At 40.1% G+C, this 26,523-nt stretch overlaps 1 protein-coding gene across 10 annotated transcripts in view; it reads right to left on the minus strand.

Annotated features, from left to right (window-relative positions):
* SON (SON DNA and RNA binding protein) overlaps nt 1-26,523 on the minus strand; it is a 70,018-nt gene that overhangs the window by 4,540 nt on the left and 38,955 nt on the right. For 3 of the 10 annotated variants that reach the window (XM_075593828.1, XM_075593827.1, XM_075593829.1), the window contains exons 5-9: nt 18,637-18,780; nt 16,762-16,941; nt 7,286-7,396; nt 5,241-5,357; nt 1,220-1,367 (exon numbers count right to left, since the gene is read on the minus strand). In XM_075593828.1, coding sequence (XP_075449943.1) covers nt 1,220-1,367; nt 5,241-5,357; nt 7,286-7,396; nt 16,762-16,941; nt 18,637-18,780 — 700 coding nt within the window. Of the gene's footprint in view, nt 1-1,219; nt 2,829-5,240; nt 5,358-7,285; nt 7,397-9,478; nt 15,392-16,761; nt 16,942-18,636; nt 18,781-26,523 lie in introns of those variants that run through there. The other 7 variants (XR_012800378.1, XR_012800377.1, XR_012800379.1 and 4 more) reach the window with 7 other exon arrangements.

Genomic DNA, 26,523 nt, shown 5'->3' on the forward strand with positions numbered 1-26,523 from the left:
AAAAAAAAAAAAAAAATTTTTCTCTTAGTACAGAACGGATTTATTTAAAAAACAAAAAGAAACACCCACACGTAGGATATTGTTTGGCCTGCAGTTTTAAAGCTGTAGCTCCTTAAAGGGGCAGTCCCTCCTACAATGAAAGTGTGACCATGACATGTTTAAGAGGCTGGATGACGGATGCTTTTTTTTAATTTTTTAAAGACACCTACAATAAGTATTTCTAAATAATATTTCCCAAGTTCGTTGGGAGGGATTTGATTTCCTCTAGCTACTGTTTATTGTGCGACGTTAGTGTCTGGAACAAGAGTTTGCACAGGCAAAGCCTCCACCCCTCTCTCCCCTACCTCATTTTTTTATTGGCCCACTCTAGGGCAGTGGTGGGCAACTCCAGTCCTCAAGGACAACCAACAGATCAGGTTCTCAGACCGAGTCACTAATTGAGGTCCCTGTGCAGGGATAGCCCCCCCAAAAAAAAAAAAAAACCTGGCCTGTTGGTGGCCCTTGAGGACTGGAGTTTGAGACCCCTGCCATGGACTGTCAGGCACCGTGGCAGAGTGTTCACATGGCAACTCCTCCTTTGTGCAAACCGCTCCCTTCCTCCCTTGTACCAGGCGGCACAGAGCTACTTTCCATGCCGACCTCAAATAGTCTCATCAGAAATGCAGTCGTCTGCCACGATAAGGGTCTGAGGTCTGCTAGTTAGCGAGAGCGGCGGAGCAGACATTCATTCAGGTTTTGGATTATTTTTATTATTTTTTTAGGAATAAAGTCGTAAGTAAAAAAAAAAAAAAAAACTCTAGGTGTGAAAAAAAGACAACCTATTTATTGCATATTATGGTGAAACCAAAATAAAATGCAGGGGCAACTACACACCTTGTGAAATTAAAACAACACAACTTGGTGTTGCAGACCTCTGGCAGGAAATGGGTAAAGTAATTGTAAGCCCATATGATAACATCACTGTGGACCTAATGCCCCCCCTGCTCAACTCCAGCCCCCAATAACCCCCCCAACAGGTCAGGGTTTCAGGATATTCAAGCTTCAGCATAGGCGGCTCAATCAGAGGCTCAGCCAAAGGCTGAGCCTCTGATTGAGCCACCTGTGCTGAAGCAGGGATGTCCAGAAAACATGACATGTTGGGGGGGAGGAGGGGTGGGGGGTTTTGGGGGGGGATCTCAAGGGCTGGAGTTGAGCACCACGGACCTAATGCATGAATTACCTTTGCGATCAATCTTAAAATCGACGAGTATGGGATTCACGTTCCCTTCCTTGTATCTGCCAAGACCCTCGCCTTCTCTCCACCCCATTTTGCGCATGAGAAGGGCGCCTCTGCCTCCGGTTACGGGAGCGGCTCTTAGAAACTGATCCTACAAGACAAGCAGAAAGGGAGAACGAGAAAAAAAAAATAGCCATTCAGAAAGTTAGTACAGGATTAAAAAAAAAAAAGAACATAAAAAAAAACAAAAAAAAAAGAAAGATCGCGTCACGCTTTGCAGTTGAGGTCATTTCAAGGTGCGTAATACGTTTGTCACATACAGCTCTTTACTGTCGATTCCCTTTCAATGATGCTCGTTACACCTTACTAAAATGGAGCTTATTATAGGTTTGTATACAGTACATTTATTCTATTTAGTAAAACAGGAGTCTGTTCGTTACCCGAGAAGGCTCCAGATAATTAAAATAACTGATACATTCCGAGCGTATTTTGTTTCTCCCCAATGTTCGTTGGATGAACTTCAGAAATGATGCGCTCAACCTGTCGCCTACAAAGTGCCTGTTGTCAGCGCACTTGAACTGGAACCCTTTTGGTGGCGAAGGCAACACATTATTCTTCAAAGCTTTGCTGCACGCCAGACAAAAGTGTTCCAAGGGAAATGTTACAAACAAAACTGCCTCCTCTGATATTACAATGTTAATTACATTCAGTGAAACCAATGGGCAATATTGTTACACGGCAATGAACGGAAACTTATCACAGCTGTAAAAACTCCTTAAATGATTACCTACCTACGCCTCTGTGGCTGCAGTGTTGTGAAAAGTAGAGCTGGCACTGACCGTGGCAAGAAGGCAGCTACAAGGAATTGACCCTGCAACAAGTTTCCATATAGAGCGGTGAAAGTTCACAGGTTACTCTGTGAACGGTCACCTCTCTTGTACCCCCGTGTTGACCCAAGCAAAGCTCCCATACCTGAAACTGGACTATGCCAGTTTGTCATTTTAAGTCCAAGTTAGTGTTTTATTCTGTTTTGTTTACCAACACTCAAGTCACTTAAAATACTACAATAAGATTAATCTGCAATTGTGAAATAGCGAGCAAGTTTCAATCACACTAGACCAGTGTTTTTCAACCTGGGGTTCGCAGGAGCCCTTTGGTTCTGCGGGCATCCATAAAGGGTTCTCTGCAATTTTCAGGACAGAATTTACAATGCATCTGATCTCACACTCGCTATTACAGGGTTGGGGTTCTTTAAAATGTCACAATATAATTATAGGGGGCCTTAACAAAAAAAAAAATGTTGAAAAACCACTGCACTAGATACTAGGATTCCCCACAAAGTGCAGATGGGTTTTGAAGGAAGGAAATTGGCCTCTGACCTGTCATGCCCAAGTATCTTGGACTGAACCAGATCATGCAGATGCAAGGAGACCCTTAGGTCATTATACCAATTGCCTCACTCTGTACACCCAGCAGGCGTTTACTTACTTCCGCGTTCCATTCGCCCCTCTCTTTTCCAGGAACCTTTCATAAGAGAAGGGCAACCATGCTGAGACTAGTGATACAAACCCAGCCAAAGTCACACCGGGGTCCGATTCCTCTTTTGTACCTGCTTTGCAATGATAGAATTTTTATCATCAACTTCTGTTTCACTGTACCTGATGGAGCTCACTTAAAGCGCACAACGCAATGCAGTTCTCTGATGCACAATAGGACGAAAAAACACACTAGTTTAGCTTTGTTTTCGAACCAAAAGTGGTACGATCATGTAACTGCATTGCTCTCTCGATGAGCCCCAAAGTGTACTCAGTTCACATGGTTAAAGACAGAAACCTTCCAGTCAAAGCCAATTGTTTTTAAACCAACAATTAAATCTTCAGATTTCCTCCAAGTTGTGCGGTACAGTTTAGCAAGTTTTATCATCGTTAAAAAAGTTCAACAAAATGGCAACAGTGTCACACACACAGATCGTTTGTTGCTGTTACACGCAGGTAATGAATGGCCTGAGTAACAAGAGCAATCATCGCCAGAAAGGTACTTCAGGGTGGATTATTACCTAAATACTTAATGATTACCATTACAGCTTTTCTAGACTAATGCACGCCCTTCCATAACGATTTATCAGTTTATACGGCTTTAAACAAATCAGGCCACATTTATGAGAACTAGAACTTCTAAAGTGTCATTCATACTGCATGGTCATAGGGCATGATCTGCTCTACCTGGTAAAAAGCAGCAACTAGTGGTATGCAGAGGGGAGAGCCGATGTAACAGCACAGCCGATGTCCGTTCGAGACGTTGCACTCCTCATCTTGATCATTCCTGAATCGCTTGATGACCACGTGTCGTGTGGATCTTCATCCTTGCAGAGCTGAATCACAGCGGAGCCTTCTCTTCATACTGGTGGCCGCTCCCCCTCCATCGCAAGCCGATGGCTTCTCCACTGCTCTGCATACGAGTAGAAGCTGCTCTTCACCCTGAACGACTTTATACATCTTCACTTACTAGTCTACGGGGGGGAATTGTCCTCGCTAAGGTAGGAAGTTAAAGGTAGACAGAAAAAGATGAACAGGGAAAGCAAGGGCTGGAAAGTACAGAGGGTCTAGAATTTTTTTTAAATTATTATTACACTACAAACTCTTACTACCAGGTGTACTAGTAAATAAACACTGTGAACTTAAAGTCACCGGTATTAATTTAACAGAACAGTCTTTTCCAAAAACTACAAGCTAAAATGCTTTCAGAACAACATTTACTGCAAGCAAGGATCAGAAAGAAACATAACGCTTATGTAAATCTTTAGCTATACTGCTGAGTATTCGGATCGGACTCTAAATAAAAATACCACTGCATGTCTCAGACAGGTCTGCCACCCCGTCCTTCCCAATACAGTGCTGCGTTTCCGGCAGCACAATCCTTCAGCTCTCCTTGCAGAATGGATTTTAACGTTTATAACCTGTGCTGTCAATTCCCAAGTTCCACTGCAGCTGCTCAGAGAGCGCCACCCATTGGTAGGGAATTGTAAAGTCCTGTTTTGGCTTACTCTTTGCTTAGCCTAGTTACGGGTACCTGTCCATTTAGTTTGCATTGCCGATATCCCAGCGGTTCTCAAAACTTCTTCTTACGACCCTGAATCCGATTAGGTTTTCGAGACAACCAACAATCTATCCATGTGCAAATGAGGTGCATTTGCTGGTGTGCGAGTGCATTGGTTATTTCTAAAACCTTAATGGGGCCCCAGTGTTCAGCATAGAGCTTTGAAAAAAAACTAGTATCCAGATGAAAAGGGGCAGCATGTGCGCTACTGCAGCTGGTGGCATGAAAATAAAAATCTACATCTGGCTGGAATGGTGCCATTGAAAATTCAGTCTTTTCCGGAGTAAAAAAAAAAGTATGTTCATTTACTGCAAATGTGCTACAACTTCCAGAGGGGAGAAAAACCATAGGAAAGATTCTGTCTTTGTTAATTATTTGTGAACTGATTACACCATTGAAGGTACACTGAAACAGACCATTTCTGGGAAAGATACCAATAAACCATTATTTTGCCCAGACGGATAAAGTTAGATTTCAGTAGCAATAATCCCATTTTACTGAACAAACACAGAAAAAAAACCGCTGACGGGCTGAAAGCTTAACCTGCACATCACAGGAAAATTATGGATAACAATGCAAAAAATAATCTAACTCCTCGATAATGGGAACCGCAAATATTAACGATCTATTTTATGTGAAATTCTGAAAGTGATGCAACATATTTCCTGGAAACTGGACATGTTACCTAGATGTGAGGTTTAGTTTTCATACAAATACACATTAAAGCATTAAAAGCATCTATTGGACCTACCTAAACATGTGAAACGGTGACCAAGACACGGTACAAGACAGTTTATGGCGTTAATATATTAGAAGCCAGCACTACCCAATTATTGACTGTTTCCTGTGCGCTATAATAGGTTATTCATATGTTGATAATACAAACGAGTACAAATTATACTAATACAGTTGTTGGCTGGTCAGATACCTTTTTAAGCCAGGCTTGTGGCCCGCTGTTACTGATCTCATCTGGAGTCAGGACTTGTGCTCCTGTGCTCCCCGTGAACTGGCCAGGTATTGATGTAGACTGGGCCCAGGCATCAATCTAAGTGCAAAAGGAGATTATATCGTTTAGAAATGAAATAGCAGAAGATTTTCTTAATACCATTACTTGTCAGTAATCACACCCAGCACCGGCCCCATCTGATTGTACTGATAATCCAAATGAAGAGAACAGAAAAAGATATACAGTACTAGCAGAATGAAGAACAGAAGAATCAGCCATACTGTAATTTCGTAACGGCTGGACAAGCTATAAGAGGAGCTTTACAAAAGGATACAATTGCTATACTAAGGAAAAATGGAAATATTACTTTACTAGTTCACAGGTATAATCATGGGCCAGAAAAAAAAAAAAAAGGTCTCCCACGGTACCTGATGCAATTTGTTCCCTCAATATTGTTTTTAATATGAAATACTGCGGTTAAACTTCAAGGGTAAATGCTGAAATTGTTGCTTGTTCTGGGGAAGACTTCGATGGTGCACATACTTTTGATAGCGTTGTATAAAGCAAATAGAAAAGCATTCTTCGCAATGCACGGCCAGTGACGGCCTCTCTGGAGTTAAAGACGGCTGCATCTACTTTTCCCTCCATGTGTCGTTTGCCACAATTGCGTACTTACTGCTAGTGATATGCCAATACCATATTTTAAGTAACCAAACTAGAGCAATCTCTGCAATAAGCTAAAACCGCGCTTCATGTGCAGTGTGCTACGCTGCCCTGGCTTCCGTGATCCCAGTGCCATGTCTGAGTAGGTATGTTGAGCACTTACTACACAATTATTCATTGAAGCAGCAGCCTGTTTAAACATACCTGGACCAGTGGGTTTCCCGAAGCGGATCCACGGTCCCCCATCCTCTATGCAAGCCCTGGCTTCCATAGACGCCCTTTCCACTGCCAATTCCTATTTGCGGGTTTATCCATCGGGTAAGAATATTTGCCCGGCGGACACAAAATTGCAGCGGGGTCAGAGCACGCGCCGGCCGCCAAGAGAAAGCTGGCAACGTATCCATTTTGGCTATTTGTGACCCCGCTGCCACATATGTAGTCTGTGTGTGTCAAAACCAGCACACAAAAAACTACAAATATCTTGGGAGCCTGGGAGTCCTTGGAGGTTGTGGAATCACAGTACAGGTAAGCTTAAAAAACCCATGCAAGTGCTTCACATTAAACTGGCTTTTGTTCTGATAAAAATGTGTTACTTGTGACAAATGGAGCACTACAGCCACCTGATCTACATGTGGAATTACATAACTGCAGGAGTGGGCAACTCCAGTCCTCAAGATCCACCAACTGGTTAGGTCTTCAGGATATCCCTGCTTCAGCACAGGTGGCTCAATCAGTGATCAGCTGAGCCACCTGTGCTGAAGCAAGGATATCCTGAACACCTAATCTGCAGGTGGCCCTTGAGACTGGAGTTGGCCACTCCCGCACCCCTTATTACTTACTACCTGAAAACTCATCAGCCGCTTTCATGATGAAGTGTTCATCCAAACGCTGCAGCGTGAAGCCGCCCTTCCCTTTATATGCAATAGCCCATCCAACTTTGTGTACCGTGAGCAATCCCCGATTTTCAAAGTAGCCATTCTCTGCTGATTCAGTTCAAATAGTTTGGAGCGGCTGATAATAGATGGCTTAATGAGATGGAAATGTATTTGTCTGCCATATTTCCTTGTTTTAGTTATTGATTATCCACATAGAAGCCTAAAAACGGTCACCAGGCAAGATGACGCGGTCCATCAAGTCTGTCCATTTCTCCTACCTGCAGGGAAGCCGCCGACCCCATTTGATCAACGTTCTTCATTTTCAGGATGCCCGTCCGTTTAAAAATCCTTTTCGCCTCCACCGGCTCTGCTGTGTCGGTGTGTTATAATTTTGCAAACACTAGGATGGCCCAAATGATACTTTCCGAAGCGGCATTGTAAAAGCAAAGCATGCATCTTCCACGTAAGGGTATGAAGATTGCCACAAACCTGTTCCTGTGCACGATTTAGCATGCATAGGGCTTCCAGATCAAACGGATTTCCGGTTAGCCGCGTCTGGGCAACTGCTCGTTCAGTCATTGCAGAAGTGATGTCCACCGGCTAGAAAGAAAGAAAACATGTAACTTTTAACATTTTATAGCAATATTACATTTAACAACACTAAGTGACCATACAGTGGTGTTTCCGTTGGTTACATGATGGCTCTGTTGTGAGGTGTTGAAACACCAGCGCTGAATTCAGTGACCGATGTTATGGTTTTGTTGTGTATAACGAATTGTGGATCAAATAACTGCTCAATTTTGCCTGGGGGGGGAGGGGGGGGAGTGGGGAGAATAGAAGTCAAGGAATCTGAATTACATCCTTGTTATGGAAATTTACAAAAAGCAGTAGCTCATGCTATATAATGCCTACATTGAGAAAAGACCCCCCCCCCCCCCCCCCCCATATCACATCACCATGCTGTGGTTGCCATGTTTGGAGTAATGCTAATTTGCTGCAGGTTGTGATACTTTTAGGGGCCCAGCACCTGGGTCCTTCAGATGAAATTCTACTGTACAGTGAAGCTCACGTCTTACTCAAGTGTAATAATAAACGGGAATATTGTGGAGGACCAGGAGTACGCTAAAGCCTAAATATCGCTTATACATTGAGGGTTGTTTATTTTAGAGGCCGGGAGCATGAACTGCTCCTTTAAGAAAAGTAAAAATCTGCAATAAAGTCTCACTTTAGTACTCGTTTGCATGGGTTTCTTAAGAATACAAAGCTTCGTATGTGAAGTACAATAGTTGATCAGTTGAATCTTTTTGTAATCCTTTAGAGGAAGCATTGGTCAAATCAACGGCAAAACCCATTACTTTATAAATGGCTATTTAGGTTTACTGGATCTAGACTATGTGGCTGTGGATGAATGTAATATTCCCATAAGGTTATAGACTGTCACATTGTATTGTTTGATCTTAAAAGTAAAAATCAGCCTAATCTGACCCAGGTGCAAAGGGATTGCCTACGTTTCTCAATCCACAAAGACACAGTTATCAAGAAACGATCGTGAAACCGTTCAGGCTAAAATAGGCAAACATGTTTGGGATCCACCTTTGGAAAGTATCACAGCTCAAGAAACAGAAAGCCCGCAAGACAATACTGCATCCCGATACTGATCACCAGTCCATCTTAATGGTGCATAAAACCCTTATATGGATGGGGAAGGATTCTCCGGTGAAAGCTTCTTGGTCTGCAAAGGACAGTCAACACAAAGGAACATGGCAGATACCAGGAACAAAAGCAATTCTGTGTACTGGGAGCTAAAGTGAAGACGTCCAATAGCAAAACTATATTCTTTTGTAGAATAAATGGTTGATAGGGGGTAAATGAAGTCAATTGGACAAGTATGTAAAATATTTAATTGCAACCAAATGTTTTGATGGGCATGTGCAGTCTTTAATTTTTTTTTTGTGATCAGACTTTACCAGCTATCACCCTTTATTCTTCCAGCAAGGAATGATGCCATCACCAAAATTAGCCCACCAGCTAAAATGGAGTGTAGTAAAATAAATGTGGATATTAATTTGGAAAAAAACAAAAACATTGTTAAAGTAGTTGTCACCATAAAGGTAATGGCGTTTTCGTAAGGAAGCCAAATAGCATCAATACATTAATAAAATATATATTTTTTTGTATGTAACATGGGAAGGTAAATCGGCCATAATGAGTTGCAAAAACTAAAAAAAAAACAGATTTGTGAATTGCTGAAAAGCTAGTGTAAAAAAAAACCCACATCTCACAGAGCATTTGTTGGACAATTAAAAAGTAGAGCCAAAGGATCTGAACAAAAGATGTAACAGTCCTATTGACGGCAGGAAGAGTGTAGAAACACCCAGTTCGCATCACTTAGTGAGCACACAATGACTGACAAATTCTAAGGCTTTTAACTATTAACAGTCAAGAGTATACGTTGTCTTCCATCTAAGTGCATACCAGATGCATCATAGGTTTACAGTCCCAAAGCGTCCATTCCCCCCCCCCCAAAAAATAAACCCCAAAACATGTTAAACGCCTTTGCAGGAAGAAGGGCTCATCGTGTGTTAGTCTCTATAATATGGGTCATTTTAACATCTTTAGTATTTGACAGGGGTTCAAAATTAATTTCCACAGACAGGCAAGCACAAAACTGTTCGCATCAAGTTGACCTTTTTTTTTAATTTTTATTTATTTTCAGCACGGTACAGAAAAGAAAAGAAAAAAACAATTGTTTTCATACAAACAACGATTCTAGTGCTCCTCTTTAGAAAAGGGTCATTTATAATTGGTTGAATTTTACAAAAGGAAAAGCATGGGTGAGAAATATTTAACCATTAGTCTATTACAGCCGGTCTCACTTTAAGATGTATCGTATTTGCAATCACATGCAATAAATCTGATACAGATGCACTCTTTACTGCTTAATTGAAGGTTTATGGAATAAGTCAAACATACTACAGTATATGGCCATATTTAAAAAAATAAATAAAAATAGGACACCGTCAAGATGTTCAGAATTGGTAACAATATACCAAGAATGTCAAATCAATAATCTGGCCATGTGTAAATGCCACGGGTAGTCAACTCCAGTCCTCAAGATCTACCAACAGGTCAGGTTTCCAGGATATCCCTGCTTCAGCACAGGTGGCTCAATCAGTGGCACAGTCAAATATCTGTGCTTAAGCAGGGATATCCTGAAACCCTGGTAGTGGCCCTTGAGGACTGGAGTTGCCCACCCCTGTGCTGTGGGATGGACGCCATTAAACCAGATTTTGGTTCTCCCAGAATGTTTGCAGCATAACTTTGACAATGCCCATTAACCCATTCCTGGCAAACTATACAGCAGCAAACATAGGCCATGAACTATTGCCTTACCTACTGAAAACTTTAAACCCCTCAGAATTTGTGTTAACCCCTCTTCAAAGAGGACAATAGAAAAAAGGGTACACGCAAAGATTTAATCCCTGTTGGGTATCAGTTAAAACAATTGAGCTCCACAGCTTCCAATGTCTGAAAGTGCTCAGAACTGAGTTATTAAGCATTATTTTATTTTTAAGGATGCTGCATGTTTTGTATAAATATTTAATCCCAGCAGAAAATGTTAATTTCACAAGGAACTATGTAACCGGGAGTTAGACACTAACATGTATTCTATTAAAAATATGATATTTCAAACAGTTAACTGCTTCACTTGCAATGAAACATTTTGAGAACGTATACTTGAAATTTCAACTTGCTGCACTTTGAATATTTCAACTTTCTAGGTTGTAATCCTGTATTAGAAGCTGCTACGTTAAGAATATAATTAATTGTTGAGACCATCAGTTTAAATGGCCCTTCCATATTTTTTTTTTTAATAAATAATTATTGCTTTACAAGGACTGCCTCTTGACAGACTTGATTCATTATTATATTATAAAGACCATATTTAACACCATGGTTTGAAACCACTTCCTTGTTCGGATTAGTATCTAAGCTCAGCACTTCTCTGAATTCTACAGCATGAGCCCAAGCTGCAATTTGCCCTGTGCTTAAATGCTTCAATAAAAACAGTGTTTCATTGTTTTGATGTTACTGTTCAGGTGATGAATTAAGGAAAGTTGAACACTAAACTAATATGATTGAACTCTCTCTGTACTACTATTCAAAATGGCATTACCAGAGACACTAAAAAAAAAAAAGAAGAAACATTTTCAAGAACAGGATACTTGATGTCAACGATTTCTCATCAGAAGCAGTTCTCACATGACGGGATTCACTGTAATTTGCTAATGTTGAGATTTTTTCTGCCATAGAGTATTGCACATGTAGCTGCAGTTTGAATACAGATGCTACTGTACTCTAGTTGTTTCCAAGCACAGCTGTCACCTAAAAAATGTAATGTAACAACCTAAAGTAAACCATTTGTGGTGCTTAGTATGGTGCACAAAGCAATTAAAGATCTTTGTTAACTATAAAGGCGACTAACCCAATTTAAACCCAGCATTAGCTATCCTGTTGCTGCTGTAAAGTGGTTATTAATTATCTTTATCTTATGCTACATGGAAAAGCGTATGGGGTGTCAAATGAATATTAGTCACAAAAGACAAAGTCAGGCAGAAAATGTTTTACCTACCGGTGACAGACAAAATCATTTAATAGAATACCAACATTGTCCATTACATCAACATAAGCTGTAAAATGAGTCTGTATCAGTTTTAATGAGCAACAATTTCCTAACATGGCAGACAAAAGGATGGACTGAAGGAGATAAAAGGATGGACTGAAAGGGAAAGTTTTATTAACCACAGAAAACCTGCATAACAGCAATGACTGCCGAAAGAGGTCGTGGGTAGACAAACAAAAAATTAAAGGTTACTCATACAGCTCTTCACAAAAAAGATCATATCCCAATAAAAATAGGGAGACTTTCGTATTTAAAATGAAAGCACACTAATAATCAGCCCATTATTCAACAATTTTTATACATTTTAACATAACTGAATCTGTATGTACAGCCATTCCTGAATACATATTGAGCCAATTTACAATAGAAACATATTTACAAGTAGCATCAACTGCTCTACTACCAGGAGCGTCCATTGTGCAAGGCATTGCAGGTCTCTCTGGCGCTGGATGGATTACACAGATGTGTTCTAAATTGAGTTAAATACAACTGTGGATTTTGTCCATTAGAGAGGTCATCTGTAATGCTCAATTTGACAGAATATTATGTTTTTTTCACGAATAACACTTAATAGAGCAAAGGTTACATATCTTTGCAATGTTTAAGCATCTTAAAAAAAAAAAAACACCCTCAAAAAAACAGAACAAAATGGTAAAAGTTAATGACTTTATACTTGTATGTGCAGTAGCACTTCAAGAAAGCAAGTAATCAACTCCTTCGTAAGCCACAAAGGGTTCTCACAATTTAGCAGGTGTTTTGTAACTGGACGCTATAAAATTGATTGACATAGAACGGCATTACTTTCACAATGCAAAGCCTTTCAAAAAAGGGTACATCTTTCATGTATGCTGTTTATATATATATATTTTTTTTTGTCAGAGTCTAGTACCGTTAGGGGACCAACATGAAAGTATATATGATTTCAAAACCACATTCTTCACACGAGATTCATCTTACTTTAAGCCAGTGTTACTCGCAAGTGCAACATCACCAAGGGGTGACTGACCAAAACGGAAGGGATTCTATGGGAAGCAAATTATGTTGAGATTTTAGTGTATGACGGATTAAAGATTTCCGACCTAAGGCTAATAAAAAAAAAAAAAAAAAAATACAAAAAGGGAATTTACAATTACATTTATCAATACCCTCATTGTGATGACATTTATTGTATATGGAAACTTTAATTTAGTTATTTTATTTCAGTTTCTAACCACTTTCATAGAAACTAATTAACAAAAAGCTGGGGTGCTTCCAACTATATAGTAACTATGTCGAGTCCATGTAGCACATTCACTGATTTGAAGTTGATCTCTGAAGGTAGCAAACTATGTAATCTTGAAAATCTACGTTTGCATTTCAAACTGCAGACGAACTATGTTTGCGTTTCATGTTGGTACAGCCCAATGAATTTCAAAACGTGAAAAAAAAATATCAGTTTCTTTACAGGACAATATAAATCCTATAAGTCTAGGAAAAATAGTGAGTTTCTTTACAAATAAGTGTCTTACATTTTGTAGCCACGACATTATTCCTTGTTTGCCATACTTGTTGTAATAATATTGTGGAGAGATGAGGGCCTACAGTATCCCAGCCATTTAATACAATGCAAAATAACAAGTCAGTTTTTAAGAGTCACAAGCTTTAATAGCAATTATGTACTGGAAAACGTGTTGAGCTTAACTTTATATTTACCCAAAACAAAATCAATGTATACAGAATTTAAATAAAATTATTTCTTCACATATCTCAAGCTACAAAGCTATATTATGGTAATAAACATATCACAAGGTACATGAAAATGACTCGTTTATTCATTATAGTATAGGTCAGGGGTAGCCAACTCCAGTCCCCAAGGGCCACCAATAGGTTAAGTTTTCAGGATATCCCTGCTTCAGCACAGGTGGCTCAATCAGCAGCTCATTTTTCATCTGAGCCGCTTTTGCTGACGCAGGGATAGCCTGAAAACCTGACCCTTTGGTGGCCATGAGGACAGGAGTTAGCCACACCTGGTATAGGTTAACCATAATACATTGACAGGTAGCGATGTTAGGGCTTTTCAACAAAGATGTACACAATGTATAGAAGTTTTGCTCCGTGACGTTTTCTATTCCGAAGTTCAACACACATTTGAATTGCAGAGATGTTATTTGTATTAATCCACAAGGACCCTCAATAGAAGATAGCCGTCCCCCCAAAAAAAGGAAGAAAAAAAAAAAGGGGGAAATGTGTGTACTTATGGTCTTCCACCACATGACTGCTCTTTCTCCCATCAGCAAAATATGAAATAGTGTGTTCTTCATTATTATAGTGGGTGGTGCATAGTTTGACTGTTTGTTTCTCTCTGCCTAAGACGCAACCCAACCACTCGTCTATGGAGCCTGAAATCGTTTAATTCAGAAGGAATTTTCATGGTAATTGTCTCTGTCACCAACCCGTAGTTCTTCAGAAGTTCAAGAGACGTTTATGGCATGAAGACTAATTCCCGCTAGATTTGCGATTTCCTTATTATCTTCCTTCTGCTCGTTAGTCAGTTATCTGTCCACTTCCTCCAGGCGACAACTTTCTGATCGCTTACCAATTTCAAAACCAAAGTGAGCTCAAAAGGTGAAGGTAAACAAAATCCACAACTAAAGAACTATCAGCAATGTGTAAATATTGTAATGGTGTAAAAGTCAGAAAGCTTTATGACGAATCTCACATTTAGTGCATTACTTCAGACAAGTTGTGAAATAACAATGAAATGTGACATTAGCATGTGACCTTTTTAGAAGCACGTCAAATTAAAAACTTGAATCTGTGAGCTTAAGTGTAGCTCAAAAGGCCAAGGATAGTCCACTGACTGCACCATGAAACTAAAGAGATGTTAAATAATGTAAATTTATGAATGAGAAGAACCATGACCAACCACATTAAAATGGTGGTCATAGTTGAGCTTTAGTTTGTGCTCTTCTTTCCACATTGTGGGGCTTCCTTGAATCACTATGCAGTTACAGATGGAGCGCTGCAACTGGGTGGTGATTTCTAATCAAGATACCCTATGGATTAAACAAACTGCACACAAGCCCCATGTTCATATATTCATGTCTGTTTTAGTAATGCTTATAATGCCTTTAGCTTCATTATGGTATAGCTTTTTCCACTCCAAAGAAAAGACACGTTTTCAATTGGAGGGGCAGTTTTGAGTTACTATTCATCCATACAGTACATATGCAGAATATTACAAGCATCTGGGCCTTTTTCAAAGTGAAATAACACTAAGAAACAAAATGAGCTTATAATCATTTTCAGTGCAGAAAGTACAATTTAAGAACTTTGGGTAAAAAATACCACTTTGCTATTTCTGTTATTTCATGCACAATCATTTCATCTAATGGATTTCCAAGCAAATTAATGTTAAACTGAAGTTGGATGTGTGTATGAGCATGTGATCGTAGTAACCAAAAACAGACCAAGTCCAAGCCTTTCTATTAACCTCTGATCTGCAAAAAGATAGAAAACCCCTCCTTTGAAATATTAAACTTCCACTACAACTGATAAGCTTGTTACTGACTTTTTTCCTCTTTTGAATGTTGGGCACCATTACAGAGAAACGAGGAGAGCTCATTGTCATGCTGGGCAGCTTCAGAACGTTGCACACAAAAAGAAATATTTATATGTCCATTGTTTTGTTGAACTGTACATTGTTTCTGCACGTCTGGGGGCTGGTTTTCTTTGCTTTATTTTCCTGTAGTTGTAAGAAATCAGTCCTTAGTGTTCTTTAATGACCAGTTTGCAACCAATCAGAACTCAGGATCTGGAAGCATTAGGTCCATGTGAGGCCATTAAAGAAGGGGGTCACAGCCCATCAGAACGTTGGTTTGGCAACAGGTATATAAGTGTGGTTAATCCACCTTCCTCAAACAATTCTAGAACTGTAAAACAAAAAAACGCCATATTGCAAGATGTATTTATAAATGCATGTATCACACAGTCATTTAATCTAACAAAAAACTGGGGAAGAAATTAATTTTGACTAAACTATACATAGTGCTGATTATTATTATAAACTTCTAAATTGACAAACCCCTAAGTCCAAAGAAAACTCCATTGAAGTATTACAAGACCATTTATTTCCGTAGAACATCAATCAACTCATCATTACATGTTCTGTGTGCGGCAAGAGGACTGGACTAACATTCCTCCATCTTGTTTTTCCATTTAAATAAACTCCTCTAAATTACAAATTAAATCAACCACATTATCTTTTATTTAAACATCGGAAGAGAACCCTGACTGAAAACAATATCCAAATTAAAATAAGATGAAAACAATGTAAATGCATTTTCACCTGTTTTAAAAGAAACTGCTCTGATTAAATATCTGAGACAAAAAAAAAAAAAAAAGGATTTTTTTGCGCTCTACTAAATTGTATAAACCTAAAATGTTGTGGCATTAATAGTGTTTTAAAATTATAATTTAATCAAGAGTGAAATGGACATTGTACATTTCCATTTGGTTACATCCACGTTTATCATTTTCACAGAATTTGTGCTTAGCAAAAAAAAATTCAGAGGGTTCTTTGATATTATGAACAATCTGAAAAAGGGACCAAGAAAAATATAAACTAATATTACACTAAAAAAACAAAAACATCTATAGCTTTTCATTTAGGGAGCCAATGGGGAAAAAAAGACTGCATGAACTAAAGGTGTCTTAGCTCAAGCGTGGGCAATTGCATTCCTCAAGACCCCTCACCAACAGGTCGGGTTTTAAGGATATCCCAAGTTCAGCACTGATTGAGCCACCTGTGCTGAACTTAGGATATCCTGAGAACCTGACTCAGTCTTCAACTGCACCACCTTTGCTGAAGCTGGGATATCCTTAAAATCTGACCTGTTGGGGGACTGGAGTTGAGCATCGCTGCTCTAATATACAAAAAAACAACTAGCTTCCTAGAACATTTAATAAGCTGATCTTTTTCTCATTATGACAAATACGTTTTTAACCGTATGTTCCAAAGGCTAGGAATGTATGGAATTGGATGTCATTTCTGTGAATCTGCATCACTTATTAAGAATCAAAATGCCTATCTTCTTGCTGCTACCAAAGAAATTTCCTTTAGTTGCATTTATAAAGTTTCACAATGGATGGCAATAGTGTTGATGGGACTGTCAACACAACACAAAACTTTTATACAAAGTGCAAAAGCCTGTATATGTCTGTTCTATGTACATTCTAGAAAAGCAATTTAAGAATCAACTGCCAATGTTTCAAACAAAAACATAAGCATGGTACCCCTTACCTGTGAAAGATTTGTGTTAGTGAAAACATCATCTTTGCTTTCTTCAGTCTTTTTATCTACTGGGACCCACTCGCCGTAGACTTTGTCTGCCTCTTTTTTCCTGTGCTGAGATCCAGACGATACTGGGAACTCTTTTGTCAAAATTACCGGTGTTTTTGGCGCTGGCTTTATAGTTGGATTCTTAAAAATAAACAGTCAAATGTCAGATACCCCATAGTCACTTCGATGAACAGTCTGTCAATTAGCAATGCAATTCTATATTATTCAGTAAAATATCTAAAGAAATAATAGAATGAACCACTGGAGCCGTTTATTCTGTATGCTCCGATAAAAAAAAAAAACAGATGGAAAAACCAGTAGAAAATTCAACAAGATATCCAAAGAACAAATAAAAAAATTCAAGTGTAAGTTTAGGAAGGTTGGTGCCATAAACTGGAATTACCCGGGCCAGAACAAGACTAAATATCAAAAACAGAACTCCAGCACACCACAAAAATGTATTCAATCATATTGAGAAACACAAAAAGATCTGTTTCGATACAGCTTCATCACAGACACAAAAATATGTACAGACAAAATTTACATTTTACAGGTACCCACCACCGTCTTCAGACCCGCGCCATCGTTTAAGCACAGGTCTGGACGCGTCTAAGGCATCCTTTATAGTACAAGCACGCACGCGCAACGGAGCGCATGGCGTCGCGTGCACCTGCAGCGATCCCTGCACTCTGATGCGGAGGCGTGGGCGTGATGTCATGAGGCTGGTTCGCCCACAATGGCATAACCGCTCTCTTATTGCGGCCGGTGCGCAAAAAACAAAATTATGTGTAGGCTCAAAATTCAGCTGCACGGTCGCTCTTTGTCATGCGCACTATGGCCGGCCTGATAGAGGCACAGCATTTTAATTGCGCCGCACACACCGTCACATGCACTATAATCACGGCCTAAGGGAGGAGGGTGGTGGGAAACCTTTAATGTTTAAATGACGTTTGTGTACATTACTATACCCCAGAAAATAGCATTAACACAGGATGTAACCCCATTTTGTCTATGGAAGTAAATAGAATTGTCAAAAACCAACACATTGTATTAGGAGGTATCTCTGGAGTGCTTCCGACTCGAGCCATGATGCCTCTGCAGGATTGAGTGTATATTTAGCTACACATAGGAGACATTACTTCGAAGTAGACATGGTTACAGAACATGATGGTACTCACTTACATTTTGTATTCATTTTCATTCATTAGTGCAGTGCATGTATTCTTATGGTTTATGAAGTTGAATGTATAGTAAGCTTCATTTATAAATAAAATAGGGCCTATATAGCTAGATATATACATTATGCATAGTAACACTATACTGTAAGAATGAGAAACACAACAGTGATAAAACAAAAATGTTGGGGAACATACCTAGCTATGAGATCACGAATCCCATAAATCGGCAAATGACTAATCTAGTTTTGTGTGTCATGTTACAAAACTTTAGGTCATTGCCTTTTTCTTATATATGTTCTCGCACACTTTTTTTTAAAATACAACATTAAGTGAGTGCTCAAATGCTGCATACATTCAAAAAGCTGTGTTTCACATTCTATAACAGTATTTCCATTTAGCCTCAGGCATCTACATTTCTCTGAACCTCCCATGCTATTCCTCAAAAAACACTTTACCTCTGCTAATAGTTTAATGCATGTGGTAAACAAAGTTTAGTGTGGATTATTATCTCGGCTACTAAGACAAAACACTGACCTTTCAAATGTTGGTCACAAGCTGGTATTCCACCTATTGGAAACTCACTTTGTGTGACTGCCGTCAGTTTAACATTTTATTCTTCAATGCCAATTAGAAAGAATGTACAATAGAAGGTACTTACCAATAAGCTAAAGGAAATAGGTTTATGCTCATTGACTTTGAAAGGGTGATTGTAAAAAGGCCTTTCTTCCTCTTCTTCATCAGAATCATGAGGCTTATTTATAATCACGTCGTCTTCTTTGCTCTGTTGAATCTGCTTACATTTCTGTAAAAAAATTAAAATAATTCTAATCAAGAATGCAGTAAAACCAAACAACACACAGTAAAAAAACTGTCAGGATTATGTGAGGGCGGGGTTATTTTAACTGGTGTTTGCTGTAATTTTAGCTCACCCTGTCCCGGTCAGAGGACTAATAAAGATAAGGAGGGGGCTTTGATCATGTAAGATCTTGTTCAGAACACAGTGACATAACACACAAGAAAGCAGCAAGAGGAAATAACCCATACCCCAGCAAAACAACTTTAACAAATGATTTAAAAATACATAAAGCAGTCTGAGTTCTGCAAATAAAAATAGAAAGTTACGTAGATTTAACCCATAAAACAGTCACAGCCACTGGATTAATTTCGGTTGTTGGCGGGACTAAACCATTAATTTGAATGTCTATGCAGCTGAATAAGTGCAAATGTTATTATAACAGGCTTGTCATGTTTATTTTGCACCTAAAGCAAAGTCAATAAACCGTTTTGATATTTCCCGCATATGTTTATGAGGGAAAGTATTTTAAACACCAATATTCAATGTAATACATGTAGATTATGACCAGTGCCTTTAATTCTGTTTGCTGCTCCATTCAGTTCTCAAGTTCCTAACACAAATATTTATTCCATAATAAGTCTTACCGATCTGAATAATTATACATTATCACACGTGTAATTAGATTCGCAGGTTCTGTTAGTAGTAGAGTACTGCATAAATATCCTAGAATACCAGACGTTTAGTTTTTTTCTTTTCTTAACAGTAGTCGACAAACAGAGGCTTGCAGAAGTATTCACAAATTGCTGAATTAATTATTAATGAATTGAATAAAGTAATTATCCCCTCAGAACAGGGCATTACTGGCCAATAATGCCCTGGCTGGAATAGTTGAAGGCCCAAGGCGAAGCCAAGGGACTTTATTCCAGCCAGGGCATTATTGGCCAGTAATGCCCTGTTTGCGGGGATTATTACTATTATAGGCAAAATGTAGGCTTATTTTTTTTTATTCTTATTTACATTTTTCATTAAAAAAAAAGATACACTTGTAAGTAAAGAAAATTGCACACACACGCACGCACACGCACACCTCCGCCCTCTACAACCACTGACACACCAGCCCCCTCTACACCAACAAAACACACTGGAGACACACACAAACCAACAAAACAGACTGCTGCCCCCTCTACATCCACAAAACACACACCCTGTAAACCCACACACTGCAGACACACACAAAACACTCTGCACTAGTGTTGTACCGGGTAGTGAGTTTTGAAAAAATGGGTAACGGGTACCCGGCCAAAATCAATAGTTCTACCCTGCCGGGTACCCGGGTTTTCACTTACCTGCAAGGGTGGCGGCGACATCTAGGAACAGCAGGAATTCATTCCACAGCAGGTAAGCAGTGTGTGAGCCGCAGGGGGAATCAGGAGACGGAACGTTTCTATTGAACAGATGGAGTCCATAGGAACGCTCCGTCTCCTGTCACGTGGTTCCCCGGCGGGGCGCGCGCGTGCGCACACACACACACACACACACCTTACCTGCTGCAGTGCTGTGGAATGGATTCCTGCTGTCCCACGTCGGCTGAAGACACACTTCTGATGCTACCACAGGTAATTGATGTGATTATTTTCAGCTACCCTAACATTACCGACGCCGGGCCCACTTCTCAGTTACCTGGTCCGGGTAATGTCCGGGTAGCTGGAAATGTGCCGGGTAACGCCGGGTACTGGGTAATTCCGGGTACTCGGTACACCACTACTCTGCACCCCTCCTCCACCCACAAAATACACACTGAGGACACTGCAGCCCCCATCTGACCCCACAAAACACACACTGCAGACACACACAAAACATTCTGCCAGCTCACATCCACAAAACACACCAGCAGCCCCCTCTCCACACCCACTGCAGCCCCCTGTAAACCCACACACTGCAGACACACACACCAACAAAACACACAGCAGACACCAACAAAACACACAGCAGACACCAACAAAACAGACTCTGCTGCCCCCTCTACACCCACACCAATAAAACACTCTGCTGACCCCTAGACAGGGAGGGGGGAAGAGTCAGTGCCGTGCTGTTGCCTCCTGCTGTCCAATCACCTCCCTTGTCGGAGAACTAATTTCACTCTTTGTGAATGAGAACTGAAAGATGATTGGCTGAAAAACTTGGAAGGGTGCCAAAAAATCCGGGCCATTACTGATTGGTTAAAATTCCAGACATTATCCAATCAGAGAGCAGGGAATTCAATAATGCCCGGAATTTAACAGCTTTAGCCTATAATTACAAATAATGTATGCACATTTTTTTTTCAAACTATTTTTATTCAAAGCCACAGAGCTGTAGTGGTTAAACGGAACCCTGTTGTATGAGGAGGTTAAATGTCAGCAAAGGGGAATTTTTTTTTCCTTCAAAAAGAAATAAAAGTATTCGGCCCCTGAAGTCAGTACTTGATAGAAGCACTGTTTGCAGTAATTACTGCTTTGAGTCTTTTTGATTGGTCTCTACTAGCTCAGCAGGATCGTGACATTTTTGCCCATTTTTCACGGGAAAAATCGATCTGGTTCTGATAAGTTTGTTGGGGATCGTCGACCGACTGCAATCTTCAAGTCTCGCCATAAATGATCGATTGGATTCAAGCCAGAACTTGGGCCACTCAAGAACATTAATTCTCTTCTTGTTCAACCACTCCAGTGTGGCTTTGTGCTTCGGGTCATTGTCCAGCTGAAATGTGAATATTCTCCCCAGTTTCAGAGTCTTGGCTGATTCAAACAAGTTTTCCTCAAGGACTCGCCTGCACTTTGCGCCATCCGTTCCCCCCTCTATCCTGACAAGCTTCCCAGTCCCTGCTGAAGAGAAGCATCCCCATAACATGTTGTTGCCATATGACGGGAGGGGGGAATCAGGCTATCTAATAAAGGTTAAGCCCTCTGGTACCCCTGAACCCGTAGGGTCCCTGGTACCTCCATAAGCCAGGGACGATACATGTTGGAAAATAAGAAACCCCCTGTTTTTTCCTATGTCATGTTCCCTGTATCCTAGACTCATGAAACTGTGTGTGAGAATTTTAGGTGGGATATTTGGGTAAGAATGCAATTCTTTTGTTTGCAGGAGTTCTAGAACCAGAGCTACTGGTAGAACATTAATTCTACCCGACGTGCAGGCATGATCTACCGTTACGCGAGTAGAATTACACCGGGGTTGCCGTGTCCACCAGACTCCTGCTTTCGGGCTCCGATATCCCAGTCATATATCCAGCACTGCCATGAGTCTATGCATTAAAATGTGTTTCAATATTTTATACATTTATTATAAGGCTCAATGTAGCTTGCCCGGGCGACCAGTTACAGTGCCAGCAAGTCTACATAGGGTCCGTAGTTCAAAGGGGAGAGGATGTCCAGAGGTGTGAAAGCACTTGGTTAGTGAGAAAAGGCGAATGGCCAGGTCCAGCCTGCAAGGGGACACCCTTTGTCAGTGCCAGACCTGGTGGAGCCGGCCCAGCAGGAGACAATGAGTTAGCCAGAGAGGATGCAGCCATATAGAGACTGATTCTCTTGGCTAAAATCATATTTCCCGCTCACCCAGCTTTCGAGCCTCTGTGCACGCCTACTCCCCTGACGTCAGCCGAGGGTCGAGCCCCTCTTTCTATTGGCTGGTGGGGAGAGATTCCCCTTCTCTGACTGGCTGCTCCTCACCCCCCCCCCCCCCCCCCGTTCTGGGGATAGCTCAGCAGTGTATGAAAGGTGCTGACCAGGAGAGTAGCGCAACCAATCGGGAGTCGATGAAGCTACGGCAGGTTTTTCAAAGTTGCTCAGTTTAAAATAACAGAGCGACCGGCTTAATTTTGAAGCCTGAAAAGCTTGCCTCGCAGAGACCAAGTCCTGTCTTTTGCTGCCAAGTTCTCAAACTCTAGCGAACTAGCAGTTATGGTCAGGATTTTCTGATGGAATTGGTTCCAGGGGTTCGGGACCAGGTCCCGGTCAGGATTTTCTGCTGGATTTCAGTCCAGGACGTACAGAACAAGGTTCTATTTGTGGTAAGAGGGCGCCCTGCACCTCGGAAAGGTAGCTCTCATTAGCCAGACCCTAGTAAGTGTGTATAGTTTTGTAATGTGTATTTCTGTGTATTTCCGAGGTCTTCATCCGAATAAACCTCATTTGATTTCACTGCCTTGTTTTGCCTATTGACCGATCCCTTAAATATAAATCTGTTAAAAGACTTTGTCTACTCTGACATGCCACCACCATGCTTGTCAGTTGAGATGGTGTTAACTGGGTGATGTGAATTGTTGGGCTTGTGCCAGATGCAACGCAATTGAGACCAAAAGTTAAATTTTCGCCTCGTCTGACCACAAAACCTTGTTCCACATGTCTGCAGTATCGTCTATATGCTTTTTCGCAAACAAAGATTCAACTTTTTGGTCTAAATTCCAAATGTTACATCTGGCGCAACTTCAACGCTGCACATCACCCAGTTAACACCATCCCAACTGTCAAACATGGTGGTGGCAACATCATGTTATGGGGATGCTTCTCTTCAACAGGGCCTGTGAAGCTTGTTAGGATAGAGGAGAGAATTGATGGTTTAAAGTACAGGCGAATCCTTGAGGAAAACCTGTTTGAATCATCCAAGACGGAAACTGGGGAGGAAATTCACATTTTTGCAGGACAATGACATGCAACACAACTCCAAAGCCATACTGTAGTGGTTGAACAAGAAGAGAATTAATGTTCTTGAGAGGCCCAGTTAAAGTCCTGACTTGAATCCAATCAAACATGTATGGCAAGAATTGAAGATTGCAGTCCATCAACGATGCCCATGACACTTAACAGAACTGGATCAAGTTTCCTGTGAAAAATGGGCAAAAATGTCACCATACTACGGCGATGAGCTGGTAGAGACCAGTTCAAAAAGACTCATAGCACTAATTGCTGCAAAAGGTGCTTCTACCAAGTAATGACTTAATGGGCTGAATACTTATGCAACCAGGATTTTTCACCGGTTTTCCCCCTTTGCTGACATTTTAACCTCCTCCTCATACAACCGTGTTCAGTTTAACCACTTCAGCTCTGTAAGCTTTGAATAAAAAAATGTGCATACATTATTTGTAATTCAACCAATTGGGAAATGATTGGTATGGGCTGAATTATTCTGCAAGCCGCTGTACACACAAACATGTCCAGATTGTGACCTAAGCGCTACCAGTGAAAGAAAAAACATTCAAGTGTGATCGGTCTTCGTAATTGTGTGCTATGCACCTATATGTGGAAAAGGAGTCCACAGATCATCTTCTTGTGTTCCAAACTAATCTCTGATGAGAACTGGTGGGCATGCAGATATGTGAAGCTCAATAAATAACAATATAGTGGTAAAATAAAGTGCTTAAAGTGACAATATAACTTGGTAAACCATTGTTATTCTCTGTATGGTACAGAGAATATCAATTGATTAACATTGATACCCTACATCCAAAACCTATGCCAAACTAGGTATACTTTACAGGAACAAATGCTCTCCTAAGTCTGCTGGTCAGAAAGCGTATCGCACAGCAGATGTTAATGCCAATTATTGACAATGGGGACATAGTATACAGCTCGGCACCCCAAACCCACCTTAGCAAACTTGACACCCTCTGCAATTCAATATGCCGTTTTGTTCTCCAATGCAACTACAACACACATCACTGCGAAATGCTCAAAGAACTAGATTGGTCATCACTTGAGTCTAGGCGCAAAGTTCACCTTTCCTGTCTTGCTTTCAAATACTTTCTGCGCAAGCTACCCATGTGAACAAGCTCCTCACCCCTCCCACATGCAGCACTTATCTGAGATCCGACTCCAAAAGACTGTTCATGGTCCCAAGGCTCAACAAAGTATCCGGCTGCTGCTCCTCCTCTTACCGTGCACCCCAAAACTGGAACAATCTACCGGAGACTCTCACATCCACCACGAGTCTACGTTCTTTCAATACTAAAGCTGTCTCACATTTTAATCTGGTCTGTATCTGTTACATACGCCTATAATATATATATTATCTTTAACTGTGCATGTAATGTCTTGTATATAATGCATACCCTGTTCACTTATGTAACAGTATTTGTAACCATGTATTATTTGTCATTTTAACTTTATGCCCAGGACACACTTGAAAACGAAAGGTAACTCTCAATGTATTACTTCCTGATAAAACATTTTATAAATAAATTAATAAAATAAGTTATACTGTCACTTGAAACACTTTACTTCACCACTATATTGTTTTGTATTGAGCTTCACATATCTACAGTACATAGCCATCAGTTCTTATCAGAGATTATTTTTTAACCCAAGAAGAAAATCTGTGGACTCATTTAAATGCCAGACAAAGAAGTAGGGAGATATGTATGCTGAGTATTAACCAAAGAGACAGGAACAAAAATGAATGGGTTTCGAAACGAAACAAGGAAGTCTGACACCACAAGGGTGAAGAAATTAAAATAGCAGTGGGCCGGACATATGGTAAGAAGAAATGACCATTGTTGGACAAAGATGGTACTCAACCGGATTCCAAGAGAGATTTAAAGACGACAACCAAAAAAAGTAAGATGGAGGATGAAATCAGAAAACTTGTTAGAGCAGTGTGGAGAAGAGAGGCTTGCAACCGCAGTACTGGAAAATCATTTGGGAAGCCATTCATCCAGCAGTGGGTGGGTGGACAAGGGCTGACATACATATATAAAAATATATATTCACCAATGTCAACGCCTCCATTTGGAGCCGAAATGTTGATCAGAACATAATAAACTATATGAATATTGGTGAGTGCCTGTCTTATGACATTTTCGTATTATACAATATGGGGTTAACTTTCACCTTTGATATTAATCCTTTCTATGGTCATTTTGGACCTTCTTTTAAGTTTTGATGAGAACTATAAAATAATCAATCACTGATGTACATATGAAGTCTGTAGTAACCAACAGCTAAATCAATGCTACTAGTAATCATTATTGAAACAGCTAAATAACATTCCATTCAGTCAATTCAATCGTATTAGAAGGAATTGTACTCTAGAATCAGAATATATTAACAGTTGTTGAGACTAACAGAAAAAAATATTTTAAAGGGTTATGATGATACATTGATTGAGCGTGCCAATTAAAAAGATATCAAAGAGATACTTTTCTGGCCAATTCCAAGAAAAATAGTCCTATAAAAAAAAGAGAAACGGTATTCAGTCGTTTCAAGATACAATTCCCAAATAAGCCATAATTGTCACTCCGGTTCTTTCATATTCACCTCCACATTCAACCAAAAGAGCTAAAAAATGTCAATATATTTTGAACAAATATGGGGATCTACTTCAGTGATCCCTGTTTGAAAGATTCAATTCCCAAATGACCTAAAATCATTCATAAAAAGGCGAAAAATATTAAGAACTTCTTTGCGCCTATTAAATGAAAGAAACCGCATTCATTCTCTCGGAAAATAAAAAACCGTAAGGAAATTAGAAAAGTGGTCATACGAGATGCTTAACTTGTCACCACCTGTCTCCCACAAACCATTTAATATTTTCTCATAATGGAAAAACTTTTCATGTAAAAGAGTTTATAAACTGCCAAACATCTTTGGTAGTTTATTTACTTTCTTGCACATGCGGTCTGTGATATGTTGGCCGGACATTGTGGACCCTTTTCACCAGATTTTTAGAACACACGAAAGATGCAATTAATCAACTGCAGAGACAGTGTGCCAAAAC

This window comes from Ascaphus truei, chromosome 3 (genome assembly GCF_040206685.1).
Source record: "Ascaphus truei isolate aAscTru1 chromosome 3, aAscTru1.hap1, whole genome shotgun sequence".
Classification (NCBI taxonomy): Eukaryota; Metazoa; Chordata; class Amphibia; order Anura; family Ascaphidae; genus Ascaphus; species Ascaphus truei.